The sequence below is a fragment of the Ranitomeya imitator genome, chromosome 3 (assembly GCF_032444005.1).
Source record: "Ranitomeya imitator isolate aRanImi1 chromosome 3, aRanImi1.pri, whole genome shotgun sequence".
Classification (NCBI taxonomy): Eukaryota; Metazoa; Chordata; class Amphibia; order Anura; family Dendrobatidae; genus Ranitomeya; species Ranitomeya imitator.
In genome coordinates, this window is record NC_091284.1 from 687,631,845 (window position 1) to 687,648,953 (window position 17,109).

Below are 17,109 nucleotides of genomic sequence, written 5' to 3' on the forward strand. Positions count from 1 at the left end.
CCGTTTTGCTCAACCCTAGTCCCAACACATTTATAAGGCAAGAAATCCCACGTATTAAACCTGACAGGGCACACCTGTGAAGTGAAAACCATTTCCAGTGACTACCTCTTGAAGCTTATCAAGAGAATGCCAAGAGTGTGCAAAGCAGTCATCAAAGAAAAAGGTGGCTACTTTGAAGAACCTAGAATATAAGACATATTTTCAGTTGTTTCACACTTTTTTGTTAAGTATAGAATTCCACATGTGTTAATTGATATTTTTGATTCCTTCAGTGTGAATTTACAATTTTCATAGTCACGAAAATACGGAAAAAAACTTTAAATGAGAGGTTGTGTCCAAACTTTTGGTCTGTACTTTGTATATATAAATATATATATATATATATATAACCTCTGCGTATACATGTATGTCCGTATGTGTGTTCTGTGCATACATACAGTATATGTCTGTATGTATATGCTTGTGCACACATATATTATGCATGTGCTCTGTGTATACACGTGTCTGTATGTATATGCTCTGTATATCCATATAGCTCTGTAAGCATGTGCTCTGTATATACTTTTAGCTGTATGTATGTGCTCTGTGTTTACATTTATGTCTATATGTATGTGTACATGTGTGTTTGTCTGCGCTCTGTATATGCATGTGTCTGTATGTATGTCCTCTCTGTATACATGTCTGTATGTATGTGCTCTGTGTATATGTGTGCATGCATGTGTTGTGTATACAAATTTGTGTGCATTTCTATACCCTGTGTATACATGTGTGTATGTTTTCTGTGGATACAAATATGTATGTGCTCTGTGAATAAATGTGTTTATGTATGTATTTGCTCAGTGTGTGCTGTATATACATGTGTGCATGCATGTATGTGCTCTGTTTGTACATGTGTGTATGTGTTCTGTATATGTACGTACTGTATGTATGCTTTGTGTATATACATACAGTGGGGAAAAAAGTATTGAGTCAGCCACCAATTGTGCAAGTTCTCCCACTTAAAAAGATGAGAGAGGCCTGTAATTGAAATCATAGGTAGACCACAACTGTGAGAGTCAAAATGAGAAAACAAATCCAGAAAATAATCTTGTCTGATTTGGCAAGATTTATTTAGCAAATTATGGTGGAAAAAAAACTATTTGGTTATTTAGAAAAGTTCATCTCAATATTTTGTTATATATCCTTTCTTGGCAATTACAGAGGTCAAACGTTTTCTGTAAGTCTTCACAAAGTTGGCACACACTGTTGGTGGTATGTTGGCCCATTCCTCCATGCAGATCTCCTCTAGAGCAGTGATGTTTTGGGCTTTTCGCTTGGCAACACGGACTTTCAACTCCCTCCAAAGGTTTTCTATGAGGTTGAGATCTGGAGACTGGCTAGTCCACTCCAGGACCTTCATATGCTTCTTACGAAGCAACTCCTTCATTGCCCTGGCAGTGTGCTTGGGTTCATTATCATGCTGAAAGACCCATCCATGTTTCATCTTCATTATCCTTGCTAGTAGAAGGAGGTGTGCACTCAAAATCTCACGATACATGGCCCTATTCATTCTTTCATGTACAAGGATCTGTTGCCCAGTTCCCTTTGCAGAGAAACAGCCCCAGTGCATGATGTTGCTGTCATGCCGTTCTGTCTGTTTCTGGTTTTCGGCATGACAATGCATATGTTTGCTTTAACCCTTTACTCTTTTCCCCCTAATTTGAGCTGGGATACTGTTGGCTGTTACCTGGATGGAGCCTTCTCAGTTCCCTGCTCTGCTGCGCAGCCATACATGGTGGTTAGGTCTTTTCTGCTGTAGGACCATCCGCGTGTGCGGTCCCTGGTTGCTGCTGTCATGCTGTCCACGGGTTGTGAGGTCATTTGCAGCTGGTGCATGACTTTCCACAAGGGTCAGTGCTTGCAGTCACAGCCAGGTGCCCTTAGCCTCAGTTCCTGCACTGGTTGTGATGCATTGGTTTCTGTTTGTGCTAAGGGCGTGCGCGGCCACACCTCCCCTGCTTTTATCAGGGTGAGGGTGTGTACTTCAAATGCTGTCCCCAGCCAATTGCTGAGGGGCAGCTCCTATATAAAGTTCCCCTGGGCTTGAGCTGCTCACAAAGCTCCTGAACTTTGCTATGTGTGTTTGTGTTCCTGCACCTCTCCTGTCTATGTTTTGGTACCAAAGTCCTTGCCTTGATTCCTGTTTTGTCCTGTTCTGGCAACTGTCCTGGAGGCGGTATATCCAGGCCCGAATCCTTGATCCTGTACTTGAACCTGTCTGAACTGTGTCTGCTGTGATTATGTCCTGGAATTCCCCCTGCATCTGGAGCCTCATTCCCAGTGACTTTGGGTCTCTTGAAACCATTGTTTCTGCTGAGCATCTACTGCTCTGTGCTCTGACTACCATGCGGTGCTAACCCCGTCTGGCTCACATCCAGTACGGCGGTGCTTGCACCATCACGCTTGAGTTCCTTCCTAGGTTCGATGCCCAGAGCCTGACGACCGCAGTTTGGAACCTGATGACCGCTGCCTGGAGCTAGGAGCCTGATGACTAGTGGTGCCTGTAGGTCGTGTCGGATGTCAAGAACCGAACGACTCCTGTTTGATGTCTTCCGGTGACCCTTGGTCCAGATGTCCTGTTTGTACCCTGATGTCCTGCCTGTGTCCTGATGACCTTGTGTTCCCTGATGTCCTGATGTCCATCCTGTGTTCGATGTCCTGATGTAACTGATGACCTGGGCTGCCACGCCAGTGTCCCAGCTGATGACCTGGGCTGCCACGCTAGTGTCCCAGATGTCTATCCAGTATTCCTGTGTCCTGATGCCCTGCCTGTGTCCTGATGTCCTGAGGTCTTTTCTGAGTCCAGATGTCCTGATGTCCTGTCTGTATCCTGATGTCTTGCCTGCGCCCTGATGTTCTCGTGTACCCTGATGTCTTGCCTGGGTCCTGATGTCCTGCCTATGTGTGCCTCGGTGATCCGTTGGTGCCTTGGGGTCCACTGGGTGGTACCCTTCTGGTGATGTGGAATCGGGAGCCTGACATCTTCATGTTTTGGTTTATGTACTGTGTGACTTTACTTTAGTAAACTTTACTTTCTCTATACCTGAAGTTGTGCAGTGCAATCAAGTCCTACGTGTCTCTTTCCTTGTCCACATGCTCAGCTGCCACAGAACCCCGGTCACACCCTCCCCTAGTTCGGGTAGGCCCGGGTTCCCCTCTGCGGTTTAAAGGGGTCTGTATTTCATCCCCGGGGGACGCGCGCCCCATGCCTTCTAAGGTTGGTCGGCTTGGGGGCGTCTATGGGCTGGGCCGCATTGGCGGCCGCAGCTGACCGTGACAGTTGCTACCCCCATGCTTCACAGTAGTATGGTATTCTTTGGATGCAACTCAGCATTCTGTCTCCTCCAAATACGAAAAATTTTGTTTCTACCAAACAGTTCTACTTTGGTTTTATCAGATCATATGATACTCTCCCAATACTCTTGTGAATAATCCAAATGCTCTCTAGCAAACTTCTGAAGGGCCCGGACATGTACTAGCTTAAGCAGGGGGACACACCTGGCACTGCAGGATCCGAGTCCCTGGCAGCGTAATGTGTTACTGATAGTAGCCTTTGTTACGGTGGTCCCAGCTCTATGCAAGTCATTCACTAGGTTCCCCTGTGTGGTTCTGGGATTTTTGTTCACCGTTCTTGTGGTCATTTTGCCCCGACAGGGTGAGATCTTGCAAGGAGATCCAGATAGAGGGAGATTATTATCAGTGCTTTTCTATGTCTTTTATTTTCTTATTATTGCTTCCACAGTTGATTTCATCACACCAAACTGCTTGCCTATTGCAGATTCAGTCTTCCCAGCCTGGTGCAGGGCGACAATTTTGTTTCTGGTGTCCTTTGACAGCTCTTTGGTCTTCACCAATAGTGGAGTTTGGAGTCAGACTGTTTGAGGTTGTGGACAGGTGTCTTTTATACTGATAACAAGTTCAAACAGGTGACATTACTACAGGTAATGAGTGGAGGACAGAGGAGCCTCTTAAAGAAGTAGTTATAGGTCTGTGAGAGCCAAAAATCTTGCATGTTTTTAGGTGACCAAATACTTATTTTCCACCATAATTTGAAAAATAAATCTTGCCAAATCAGACAAGGTGATTTTCTGGATTTGTTTTCTCATTTTGACTCTCACAGTTGTGGTCTACCTATGATGGCAATTACATGCCTCTCTCATCTTTTTAAGTGAGAGAATTTGCACAATTGGTGGCTGACTAAATACTTTTTTTTCCCACTGTATGTGTGAATATGTGTGTGTGTAACATGCACTATGTTTGTATATATGCACATGTCTCTATGCATGTGCTCTGTGTATATTTTTACAGTATATATGTGTATATATGTGTGTGTGTAACATACTGTGTTTGTGTCACATACTATGTGTGTCTGTAGCATCCACATTGATAAATACTGGCAACGTACATGGAAGTTCATAGGTGTAATAAATATGTTGGAAACCACCAAGGAGCAAACAAAATGCTGCTCATTGATTGGATGATTGGATTTTTTATGCCAGAACAAAAATCCTAGTTCTCAGCAGCACATTGCCCGATGTAAACTGCGGAAGTGCTGCCTGTAACACTATACTGTATGGGGACAGAATGATTTATTAATGATCGTTCTGTGCCTATGACTCTTCGGCAGCCTGTATAAAGAGGCCGGGAAACAAGCACAAAATTACTTGAGTGCTGTCAATCAGGCGCGTTTAACAGCCTGAACTTAGCTCATGTAAATACAGCCTACATGTTTGTGTTTTGTTTGATGTAATATTCTTGCATTTTGGGACCCACATTTAATTTTTGCCCTGGGCCCCACTTTGTCTAAAATCAGTCCTGATTAACGCTCAGTTGCTTCCAATTTCACAATATTTTTCACCACAGAAGTTGAGGAGATCTCGATATTTCATCATTTTCGGTTTCTCAGAACTTCATGCATATTGTAGATGTCAAAAGCACAGGAAGCGATGAGGAAATCACATGACATTGTCAGGGGGCTCGAATTCTGGAAGTTACATGTGAGTTTCCTGCTCTGTTTAATTACAACACAGAAATGATGTTACAATAAGCAACTTAGATTAAAAGGCCTGATTTATTTTTTTTTTTATATCCCATGTTTGTAAATCCTGAGATTCTTCTTATATTCATAACGGATTTACTTATTCTTCTTCAGTGTTTCCTTAACTCCAGTCCTCCCAGTCCCCCACAGATCACGTTTTCAGGACTTCCTCAGTATTGCACAGGTGAGGGAACCTGTGGCAATTTCTGATGCGAAATCCAACATACAGTATGTTATATATATTAAGTATGTTATTAATATTTATCCTGCAGTAGCCCTTAAATAAAATGGATTTGTAATATTTGTGTAATTCATGCTGTAAAATTGATACATTTTAGCTTGAATATTTCCACTAGGTCTTGAAGGTCTTGTGCCTGTAGAATACACTGCTGGGCCCAGACAAAACAGAAGTGCCACACTCACCTCACAGTACAGAGCTCATACAGTTACACTAATGCTTAAAAGGGTATTCCCATATGCAAGATCCTATTCCAATATGTAGTAGGTGTAATTATAATATTTGCAAATACCTCTAATTACAAATGTAGTATAGTTCTTCTAATTCGCAACGTCGCTTACCCTATGGGCACTGCATTACAGTAGCTCAGATATCCATGGTTACAGCTAACTAAATGTCAATATATGAATGGTCGAAACCAGGGCTGCCTACGCTACTGCAATGCCTTGCATATGGGGTGAGGGACATAGTGAATCAGATGAACTATACTACATTTCTAATTGAAGGTATTTGCTGTTATAATTATTATTATTAAACCTACTATATATTTGGATAGGACCTTAGAGATGGGAATACCCTTTTAATGGTCCCCACTATCACAAGCAAATTTGGGTTCCATTAACGTAACAGACCCCAATGTTACTGAAGAACGCACCAATCATTTGTTACGAATTGGAAAATATTGACTCATTCTCTTCTAACCAATAAAACTACTATTTTCAAAATCATAAGACCATGTGGTCCTTCTCCCCGTAACATCATCTCTTCCTACCCCAAAAATGCACATAATGTACACCACCCAAATCTCCTGCTTTTATTCAGTTATTGTCCTATAAAATGGATCAAAGTCATGTGAGAAGTGGAGAATCGAGCTTGCTATTAGGATGCAGTGGAGATGGAGAAGGGCACCGAGTGCCAACACCTTCTTTTCAATAATGGTGGGGGGAGCAGAACTTGGGAGTCCACCAGAAAAAAGTCATGGCATGATGAGGGGATCAGCCTCTTAATCTTCGTGACAGAAAATGTTGTCCAACGCTAACAGTAGAGTTATGACATTAGGGACATTGACATTCGGTGTATATACGGATGCAGGCACATTGTTATTTGCAGTGATTCGCTCAGGGTTCCTTAGTCCGACACTGGAGTTATTAAATCATGAACCAGAAGCAGCAGGACTCATTTAAATTCTAACTTCCTTTTGCTCTATGAATGGACCCTCTGTTTCCTGCATCCACTTTGGGTTAGAAGGGTAAATCTGTGCATTTTGTACATTCCTGTTTGGAGAAAATATTTTTTAAACTAGAATGTCTTCCGTGAATTGTGTGCATAAAGGACAATTCCCAACAATAATATTACAAATAGAAATGAAGCAATAGACATGGGCCTTCAGCAGAACCACTGTCATGTCGGACGCTGTTCACATTAGGGCGTCCAACAGACAGCGGTAATTCCACATTTGTCCACTATACGCTCAGTGGCGCCAGCTAGATTTTATCCAGGTTATCCAGGGCTAATCTGGCTGGTAATCTGGTTGGAGGCTGGGTCACGCCCGTGGCCTTTTAATAGTCTTTCTAGACTTTGGGCGTCGCCGATTATAGCTTGTGTCTTGTGCCTGGTGATCTCGGTCTGAAGTGGTGGTCTAGGAGATGAAGTATCGTATCTGGTGGGTTATTATCCTTTGTCATATTTCTCCTTCCTATATTTGTGTTTATTTTTGCCCTGTGCACATTATAGTGTTTTCCTGTGTGTCTGTGGCGAGGAGCGTTTTTAGTTTTCCCTGTCTGTACTTTATGTGTAGGTTGGTGTGTGGTCTTATCACTGGGTGGCGGGTGGAGGTTTCAGCATAGGGCTGAAACAGGAGTCAGGGTCAGGCCAGGCGGCCCAGACAAGCACACCATCAGTGTGAATTCGGGGAGAGGGACAGACAGGGTTTTCCCTAGTCTGAGGGATATCGCAGGGGCCCGGGTAATCAGCTTTAGTCTACCCAATACCCCCGTGACAACCGCACGTGAGCCATTAGGCCTCCAACAGCCACATACAGTATGTGACCCGCTCTTCTCTTCTGCTGTGAACCACTGCCCCTAGTGGCTGATATGGGAATACAATTTAGGTGGAGTAAGGAAAAAACACAACAGAAACATAAATAACTGAAGCTCAGACTAGACCCTTAGGGTATGTGCACACACTGCAGATTTGCCTGTGGAATTTTCTTTGCAGATTCTGCACCTATTGGCAGAAGACACAGGTAAAAATCTGCACGGATTTGATGCATTTTTATGCGTTTTTGATGCGGATTTTCATGTGTTTTTTCCATGCTGATTTGTATACGTTTTTGTAGGCTAAATAAAGATCTATTATTTAACAAAATAAAAAGAATTGTGATGTCATTTTTTGTCCAACCTCTTCATTTACATACTCCACTGAACAATATTTACACACAGAGATAGATAGACAGATATATAGATAATAGATAGATAGCTCTATAGATAGATCTATAGATAAATAATAGATAGAGCTATTTATCTATAGATCTATCTATCTATAGAGCTATCTATCTATAGATAGATCTATGTATCTATCTATAGATATATATATCCATCTATCTATAGATATATCTATCCATCTATCTATAGATACATCTATCCATCTATCTACAGATCTATCTATATTTCTATCTATAGATCTATCTATAGATTTATCTATAGATCTATCTATAGATCTATCTGTCCATCTATATATCTATCTATAGATCTATTTATCCAGAGATCTATCTATCTTTCTATAGCTCTATCTATAGATCTATCTATCTATTTATAGATCTATCTGGCTATCTATCTATAGATATATCTATTCATCTATCCATAGATATATTTATCTATCTATAGATTTATCTATCTATTGATAGATATATCTATCGATAAATGGATAGATAAATACCAAGCCCGATGTTTAGTAATAAAATGGTGCATAAAGAGTTAACTAAAGACACACACACAAAATCTGCGTTAGGCCAGGGTCACACTTGCGAGAAACTTGCATGAGTCTCGCACCTCAGTACCCATCACTGCCGCCGGCATTCGGATTGGAGAATTCAGCTACATAGAAATACATGCAGCCGCATACTTCGGTCCTGAGTGCAGGTGGCGGTGTTGGGTATTGATGCGAGAGACTTGTGCGAGTTTTGCAAGTGTGACCCCATCCTTAAACGCAATATCTGTTTAAATTTAAAAAAAAAATAAAAAATGGTGTGGGCTCCCATGCAATTTTCTGCACCAGAACGGGAAAGCCAGCGACTGGCTGCCGATGTTTATAACCTAGGAAGGGATTAATACCCATGGATCTTCCCAGGCTATGAATATCAGCCCGCAGCTGTATATTTAGCCTTTACTGGCTATTAAAATTGGGGGACAAATAACTCCCACACTTAAAGATTTATATAATCGTATTTTACAAGGAGAAACTATGTCAGAAGTCATGAATACGGCTTACATAAAACTTCTCCCAAAGGGAGGGAAAGACTTAGAGGACCCCTCGGGTTATAGACCGATATCACTGATAAATCAAGATGTCAAACTCCTCTCAAAAATTATGGCAGATAGGTTGGCTAAAATACTGCCAAGATTAATATCGAAACATCAAACAGGCTTTGTAAAGGGAAGGTCAGCCGTTGCTAATATAAGAAAAGCCATGTTGTTGTTAGACATGGTTAGGAACAAACAATTGGAAAAGGGGGAGGATCCAGCAATGGTCACATTAGATGCAGAAAAAGCATTCGATAATGTGAGGTGGCCATGGCTGGGTCAAGTACTAGACAAAATAAACCTAGTAGGCCCATTTAGGCAATTTCTGGAGGTATTGTACCATAACCCCAAGGCAAAGGTATATACAACGGGGTTTCTTTCCGATGCCTTTGAGCTGAAGAAGGGAACAAGGCAGGGATGCCCTTTATCTCCTTTGTTGTTTAATCTAGCAATCGAACCCTTGTCAAGGTACCTAACTGATCATAGCTCTTACAAGGGGATAAAGGTGGGAAAGGAGGTGGTCAAAACTGCTTTGTTTGCAGATGACATAATTTTGTTCATGAGAAATCCAGAAGAAGATCTCCCTAGGTTACTATTAGAGATTGAAAAATTTGGGGAATTCTCGGGCTTTCGATTAAACAAGACTAAATGTGAAATTCTGTTCATGAGAAATAATGTGAAACGTGGTCAGGGAAATAATATAATGGGCATCCCGAAAGCGGCAGCATCTGTAAAATATTTGGGAATACATTTGGGAAGTTCGCCGAAACAAATATATGACCTAAATTATAAGCCTATTATTGACAAAATAGAGAAAGAATTGGAAAGATGGGGAAATCTACCCCTCTCACTACTAGGCCGCTGTCATCTAATTAAGATGACAAGCTTTGCGAGATTATTATATCCAATGCAGACTATTCCAATGCTAATCCGACACGTCGATGTTCTCAAATTGAATAGGGCTTTCTCTAAATTTATTTGGAGGGGGAGAAAAGCGAGACTTGTTATGAGAACACTAATGCGGCCAAAAGAGGGAGGAGGAGTAGGGTTGCCGAATATTAGAGGGTATAATCTCTCGTGCTTAATGAGGAATGTAGTTGATTGGATTAAAAAGACAGGACGCTATACAGATTATACACTAGAAACGGAATTTTGTGGCTCATGGGATTTGACAGCATTGCTTCATACGCCACTGTCATACTTACCACCAAATATTAAACACTCGGTTATTTGTAAAGACACTATTGCTACATGGAAAGCAGTAAGGAAAAAACTGAAAATGTCATGGAGAGTGTCAAAGCACCTGAATCCTTGGTCATTTCCAGCCTTTAAATTGGGAAGGGAAAATAAATTATTCATAGAATGGTCTAGAAAAGGAGTACAGACACTAGAAGATTTACTACATTTACAGGAAGGTCGGTGGCTGACGGGATCTGAGGTATTAGACAAATATGAGCTACCGGGATTCCATTTGATGCTATATAGTCAACTGAAGCATTATGTACTAGATTTCTTACAAGATGTAAGGAAGGAGGTTGACTCAGATGTGTGGGGAGACTTAGTCACTAAAGACATTAAGGAAATATCGATCTCCTCGATAAATGGGTCGTTGAGAGATGTATTACGACCATCAGGGTCAGACAAAGTGTTTTGCAAATGGGAAAAATTCATGCAAGATGAAGAACTTGAGCATAAAATACTACATGGATGGAAATTGGTAAGGGAACATATCATAAATGAGCAATGGAGGGATAGCCAATTTAGAATAATGCATAAAATAATATGTGGCTTTAATATACCGCCAACTCCACAGAACCCTGATAGGCAGATGAGTTGCCCCAAATGTAGCGCATCAAGAACAGATATGGAGCATGGCATGTGGTCGTGTCCCAAGACACAAGAGCTTTGGACCATGGTTCAAGATATGTATCTACAGATGTGTGGGATTTGGGTAGACTCTATCCCGATGTGCTGGTTGTTTCATTATACGACAGGCAAAACAAGAGGGGGACAGTTACATGATCTGTTCCATACTATTGCTTTGGTGACAAAACGTTTAATTTTGCAATATTGGTTGGCTAGTTTACTCCCAGGGATAAAAGAGATTAAAGCGGGACTAATGGCTGTCCTATATTTAGAAAAAAGAGAAGCAGAAAGGGATAAAGATAAGATGACGAAAAGATTTTTCAAAAAATGGAGAGTGTTCATAGAATCCCTATTGTCGACAGGGGAAATTCAAGAGATAATGAGGCCCTTTGTTAATTCAGATTGGTATTTGTTAGAAGATTTAAGTGGTAGTTTGGATAAATTAAAATTTGTCACATGATAAAGGCATCAGTTGGTGTATGTTCTAGATTTGATTGTCGGACTCCAATTATTGAAGTGGGTTAGATGTGGACATTAGGGGACATGTTAATATTATTTGTGTTATAAAGATTAACGAGTGTTTTATTTCTGTGTAATAATTTAAAGTAACACTTGCAATATGTATTGTACTTATTTGTTTTTAAAAAAAAAAAAACAACCAATAAAAATTATGTTTAAAAATTGGGGGACTCCCTTAAAAATGACATGGGGTCCCCATATAATTAATTGCCAGAAAAGGTTATGCAGACAGCTGCGGGCTGATATTCATAGCCTAGGAAGGGACCATGGATATTGCCCCCCCGGCTACAAACAACAGCATACAGCCACCCCATAAATGGCACGTCAGTCTCTTCCCACTGCCTTGTAGCCATGGCATATGGGGTAATAGGAGGTTAATGTCACCTTTGTATTATAAGGTGACATCAAGCCGGCTTAGTAATGGAGAGGTGTCAATAAGACGCCTATCCATTACTTATTCTATAGATGTTAAAGGCTTAAATAAAGACATAGAATAAATTATTTTAATAAAATAAAACATTTTTTAAAATATTTTAATGAAATAAAACACAACACAGTTTTGCCATCTTTATTGTTATGCCTAATTCCTGTGATGCCCTCGATCTCCTGTAAAAAAGAAAAAATAATAAACCAACACAAATACTCCCTGGTCCGATGCAGTCCATTTAATAATGAGTGTCCCTATAGAGCTGTCATATCAGGAGATGTGACTGCTCTATAGGCCTCCAGTGACCCACTGACAGGAGACAATGGCTCCCCCAGTGTTATCACGGAGAGTTCAGGCTCACGCTTTACGGCAACACTGCATGAGAACTTTCCACGCAGTGTTGCCGATGACAGTGACCCCTGATGGTGGAGGGATACAATGCAGAAGGATACCTTCCATCATTGTATCACCGGAGCCCCTGGAGAGCGGTTACATCTGCCGATTTGACAGCTCTCCATGGGAGATCATCGTGGGACACTCATTATTAAATGGATTACATCGTAACAGGGAGTTTCCTGTTGGTTTATTATTTTTATTTTTTGTACAAGTGATCGAAGGCTTCTGGGACTAGCTGTATGGTGAGTATATACTGCATGTTGTATGTACTGTATGTGTGTATGTGGTTTTTTTACACAATAGCTGGATGATGGGACTACTACTGTCCCATCATCCAGCTAGCTATCACTGTAGCAGGCATAGCCAGATGGGACTAGTAGTCCCATAGGACTATGCCTGCCTACACACACACACACACACACAGATCCCCGCAGACCCCCGCACACACAAACACGCAGACACCCGCACACAGACACACACATCTTCTCCACACACACACAGTCTCCGCCCACACACATAGTCTCCACCCACACTCCACCCACACACTCTTCCTCCTCCCCATCTGCAGCATTTCTCGCACCCAACTCCGCAGCAAAACCGCATATCTTTTTAAACCTGCGGTTTTGCTGCGGATTTGCCTGACACAATGGTAGTCAATGGGTGCAGAAACGCTGAAGATCCGCAAAAAGAATTGACATGCTGCGGAAAATAAATTGCTGGCAAATTTGCGTGTTTTTTTCCGCAGTATGTGCACAACAATTGTCAATTTCCCTTTGACTATCATTGCTTGTGCATCACACTGCGGATTTCCTGCAATTCCGTTCATCCAAAAACACTGCGGAAACGCATCAAAATCTTGAACATGTGCACATAGCATTAATAAATTCAGAACCAGCTTAGACCCCTTACATATACTGTATGTAGATATTACAGGTCAGGCGCCAAAATTATTTCAGATCCCAGATCAGACCCTTTTAAATAATACAGAACCCAGACCCTGTAAATATATTAAGTCACGAGACCATGAAATAAATATAGACTTCAAAACAAATTCCAAAATGAATACGGAACCCCAACAAAATTTCCAAATTAAATCATACCCCAGAGCAGATGCCAAAATGAGCAGCTCTATGATGAAATTTAGTAAAATTATTATTTGTGAATTACATAATAGATGAATTTGTAAGCGAGACACTTGTCATCACACAGGAATATGAGGAACTAAAAGCTTAATAAAAAAGAGCATCTGGCCAGAGAGCGGACATTACTACCGATGGTGGCCAAGATGAGGAACTGGAGGCTGTATCTGCTGCTGTTCTCTGCTGTTACAATACACGGCTGTCTCTCTAACACTGCAGAGCCTGGGACCAAAGATGGAAGATCTATAGGAGATATTATTGACTTATACAACCAGAAGCAGGGGGTCGAATACTTATATAAATCCCTGGACCAGATCTCCATTGCTCCACCACAGGTAAAGCACAGATTATGAAGATTAATTCATTTATAGCTTGTTATGTAACTATCACCTGAGCACTGACAATGCACTGCTGTCTGCTGAGAGGAAACCAGGGGACTTGTCCCTGCAGCTTTGTATGTGACTGGAGTAAACTAATTTTACATTTCTAATAATAAAATTTATTTTTCTTTCCATTTTGCTTTTCTTTTAACAGGAAGATGAAAACCCAGATAGAAAATCCTTTATCATTAAAGAGACGGTGTGCCTGAAATCTGAAAATGTGGATTTATCTAAATGTGATTTCAAGGTGGACGGAGTGAGTAACAGAAATAATGAGAAACATAACTGTAACGAAAGACGTTCTCTAATGGAGAAAAAGAAATGTCACGTCCTGACCGCGCTCAGTGCTAAAATAGTGGGAGGCCTGATGCAAAACTTTGTGAACAAAGCCTTCTATTGTTTTCAGGACTGAAAAGAAATATTAATTTGTAAACATTTGGTTCTTGATTATCATGATTGGTAGATGATATTTCCTGTATCTGTTTTGCAGGCTGTGAAGATTTGTTCTCTGGATCTGGGTGATGAGGGCCCTGAAGACGTAATCTGTATAAGTCATACAAAGGTAACACAGCATTAATAATTAATAACACACGCCATGATTCTATGCATTTTTCGCTGTAGCTCTAGATTTATGCACTGCGATCTAGTGGAAGACACTGTGATCTTCCCTACTTTGTTGCTTCTTCTCCACTTTCCTGTTTGCTTCTTCTAGTTGTTCTCCCCCAGGTCTCATCCTTCTCTATACATTGTGACCTCACCTTCTGTGTCTGTTTCAGAGGTAACACGTAATTATTGGTTTCTGGCAGGAATGTCAGGTTTCATATTTCTGCAGGTTTAAGGGGTAAAGTTTCTCCTTGTGTTGAGCGCCAAGTTGACATAGGGAGATCTATAGGCCATGTCATATGAATTTAAATATGCAAATATTGTGTTCAAAGATAAAAAGGATAGGAACTCCTTTTGGATATAGCAAACCTCAAAGTCAACATTGACCTTTAAATGCGACTTGACAAATGACTTAGGAGAAGAAGCCAAACCAGAAACTCCATACGCAGACACTTGTTTCAAGATGTTTGCTTCTTATCAGTACAACACAGGAAAATTGATTTGGCAAGGACAAGAATGGCTCTAAGGGGTAACATTATATTTTGTGGAGAGCGACAAGTTGGTTTAGAGAAACTCATATTTCTGGAGAATGGGAGGACACAAGACATATTGTGAGCTCATCTTACTAGTTTCCAAGGGCCATCCTCAATTACTGCGGTTTATAACTAAGAATACTCTGAAATCAATCCTATCCAATATTGTGTGAGCCTTAATATTACATGGAAGAGATCTAGTCGCTTACACGCCATCGCTGCACTTCTCTGGTACAAGGCTGAAGAAGGAAGATGATTCACTGTGTCTCTTATGGACAAGTGTGTCTCTGCAAGGAGAAGCAGGATCCAGGTTCTGCACGACCTGTAACTGCACTTTATAAATTGGGAATTTTTGATACAACACAAGTGGCAGGGAATTAAGGGAGACTCATGGAGCATGTGTATGGAGGGGGTGTTTAAAATCTTCTATAAATGGAGATATGAGGATGGAACATGAGTAGAATCCATAGGACCTGTGGGAATATTATGAGAAACAAAGTTCTTCTATAACCAACATGATTAACTAATGAAAAGCTAGAATAAAAGTAACTAGTAAAAGGAAAGGAAGGACAGGTGGACTCTCCTATACTGAACATTCCTGTGTCTTATTTTCTTCAATGTTGTTCTGTTTCCTTCCAGGACATCCGTGTGAAGAGGTCTAGTAGAAAACCGTGCAGGAAGAAGCCTTGTCGGCCGAAGCTAACGGGGGGCTTTACTCTTATTGGGAGGCCAGGCAAGAACCAAAATGAAGCTCAGATTATCCAGGTGTAAAGATCTCGCTCATTCATAGTCAGTCTTGACATCACATTATTTCAGTAATAGGTTGTTACTTCTTCTTATTAAACAGATATTATGCAATGTAGCAGTAAATTATTCCCAAAGGTCAAAGTTGCAAATAAACATAGAAGCAGAAAATATTTCTTGATTTCTTTATGAAAAGTGATGAGAAGATTAAGAAGAGGTTGAATGATGATGGTATATATCAGGGGTTATGATAAGGATGATGTTGATGGTGAGAATGTGGAAGATGAATATAGCCATAATCAGAGAGAAATGATGATAAAAAAATTGGGAGTTGATAAGGATAATTATTATAATGGATAATAAAGTGACATTGATCAATTATGCTTATAAGGGTAGGGAGAAATGATGATGGTAACGAGAATGATGATGAAAACCAAGAGAATGAGTGGTGTTATAATAGTACATGATAAAATGATGATGATCATGAGGAGAAAGTAAAGAAAAAATATGTTGAATGGAGGATAATGGTAAGAAGAACAATGATGCTGATTAGAGGGGAAAAAAAAGTCAGCAGATACAGTGGGTAGGAAAATATTCTGTTCCCTTTAAATTTTAAACTCTTTGTTTCATTGCAACCATTTGGTAAATTCAAATAAGTTCATTTTTTTCACATTAATGTATACTCTGCACCCCATCTTGACTGAACCCACCCCCCCCAGAAATGTAGAAATTTTTGCAAATTTAATAAAAAAGAAAAGCTGAAATATCATGTGGTCATAAATATTCAGACCCTTTGCTCAGACACTCATATTTAAGTCACATGCTGTCCATCTCCTTGTGATCCTCCTTGAGATGGTTCTACTCCTTCATTGGAGCCCAGCTGTATTTAATTAAACTGATAGGACTAGAGTTGAGCGACTTTTACTTTTTTAGGATCGAGTCGGGTTTCGCGAAACCCGACTTTGTCAAAAGTCGGGTCAGGTGAAATCGGCCGATTATTTCGAAAAGTCGGGGCCGACCGAAACACGAAACCCAATGCAAGTCAAATCAAAGTCGGCAGTGAGTGGAGGACTGGAAAACACCTACAGTGCCCATTTTAATGCCAAAAACATAAATTCTTATTTCTTAAGCTTGTCAATCTTAATTTACTTTATAATAATAGTTAGGCTTTGAAAACAGGGGGTCATTTGTCTAAAGTTGTGGGGGGTAGGGCTGGCTCAAGATTTTCAAGGGCCCAGGAAATGCGGAATACGTCACGGCGGTGGATCTGGGAGAGGTAAGTATTTCAACTTTGCAAGTGCTGTGATCCTGAGCAAGCAGGGGGGGCCCACTAGTTGGCACTGGCACACCCTCATAGTATGGCGGTGTGTTTGACGGCGGGTGGCGCCTCCCAATGCCAGAGACACTTTTGCGTACTATGAGGAACCCTGTGCCAGTGCCAACAAGTTTGCCCCCCCACCTGATGAAGGAACCTGCACTTTCATCTGCACCTTCCTCTTTGTCCCCGTGTAAGGTGGTATAGTATGCGGGAAGGGGAACCTGACTTTCAGCAGGGTCAGATTCTGGCTGTGTAGAGTACAAGGGGAATGTAGTGGGTCAATGTACCAACAGACGCATCTAGCAGTGGCTGGGCAATGGGCAAGATGAGGAGGAAACACAGATATAG

At 41.0% G+C, this 17,109-nt stretch overlaps 1 protein-coding gene across 1 annotated transcript; it reads left to right on the forward strand.

Annotated features, from left to right (window-relative positions):
* Positions 1 to 13,296: 13,296 nt before the first annotated feature.
* Positions 13,297 to 15,616, forward strand: LOC138670818 (cathelicidin-related peptide Oh-Cath-like). Its single transcript, XM_069758511.1, has 4 exons — positions 13,297 to 13,518; positions 13,718 to 13,819; positions 14,054 to 14,125; positions 15,339 to 15,616. Exons 1-4 carry the CDS (start codon positions 13,318 to 13,320, stop codon positions 15,468 to 15,470), a joined length of 507 nt encoding a protein of 168 aa, XP_069614612.1. The 5' UTR covers positions 13,297 to 13,317; the 3' UTR covers positions 15,471 to 15,616.
* The last annotated feature ends 1,493 nt before the right edge of the window (positions 15,617 to 17,109 follow it).

Coding starts and splice junctions, on each gene's coding strand:
- LOC138670818 (XM_069758511.1), top strand. CDS start 13,318: ATGGTGGCCAAGATGAGGAACTGGAGGCTGTATCTGCTGCTGTTCTCT. Junction 13,519..13,717: donor TCTCCATTGCTCCACCACAG/GTAAAGCACAGA, acceptor TTCTTTTAACAG/GAAGATGAAAACCCAGATAG. Junction 13,820..14,053: donor GTGATTTCAAGGTGGACGGA/GTGAGTAACAGA, acceptor TCTGTTTTGCAG/GCTGTGAAGATTTGTTCTCT.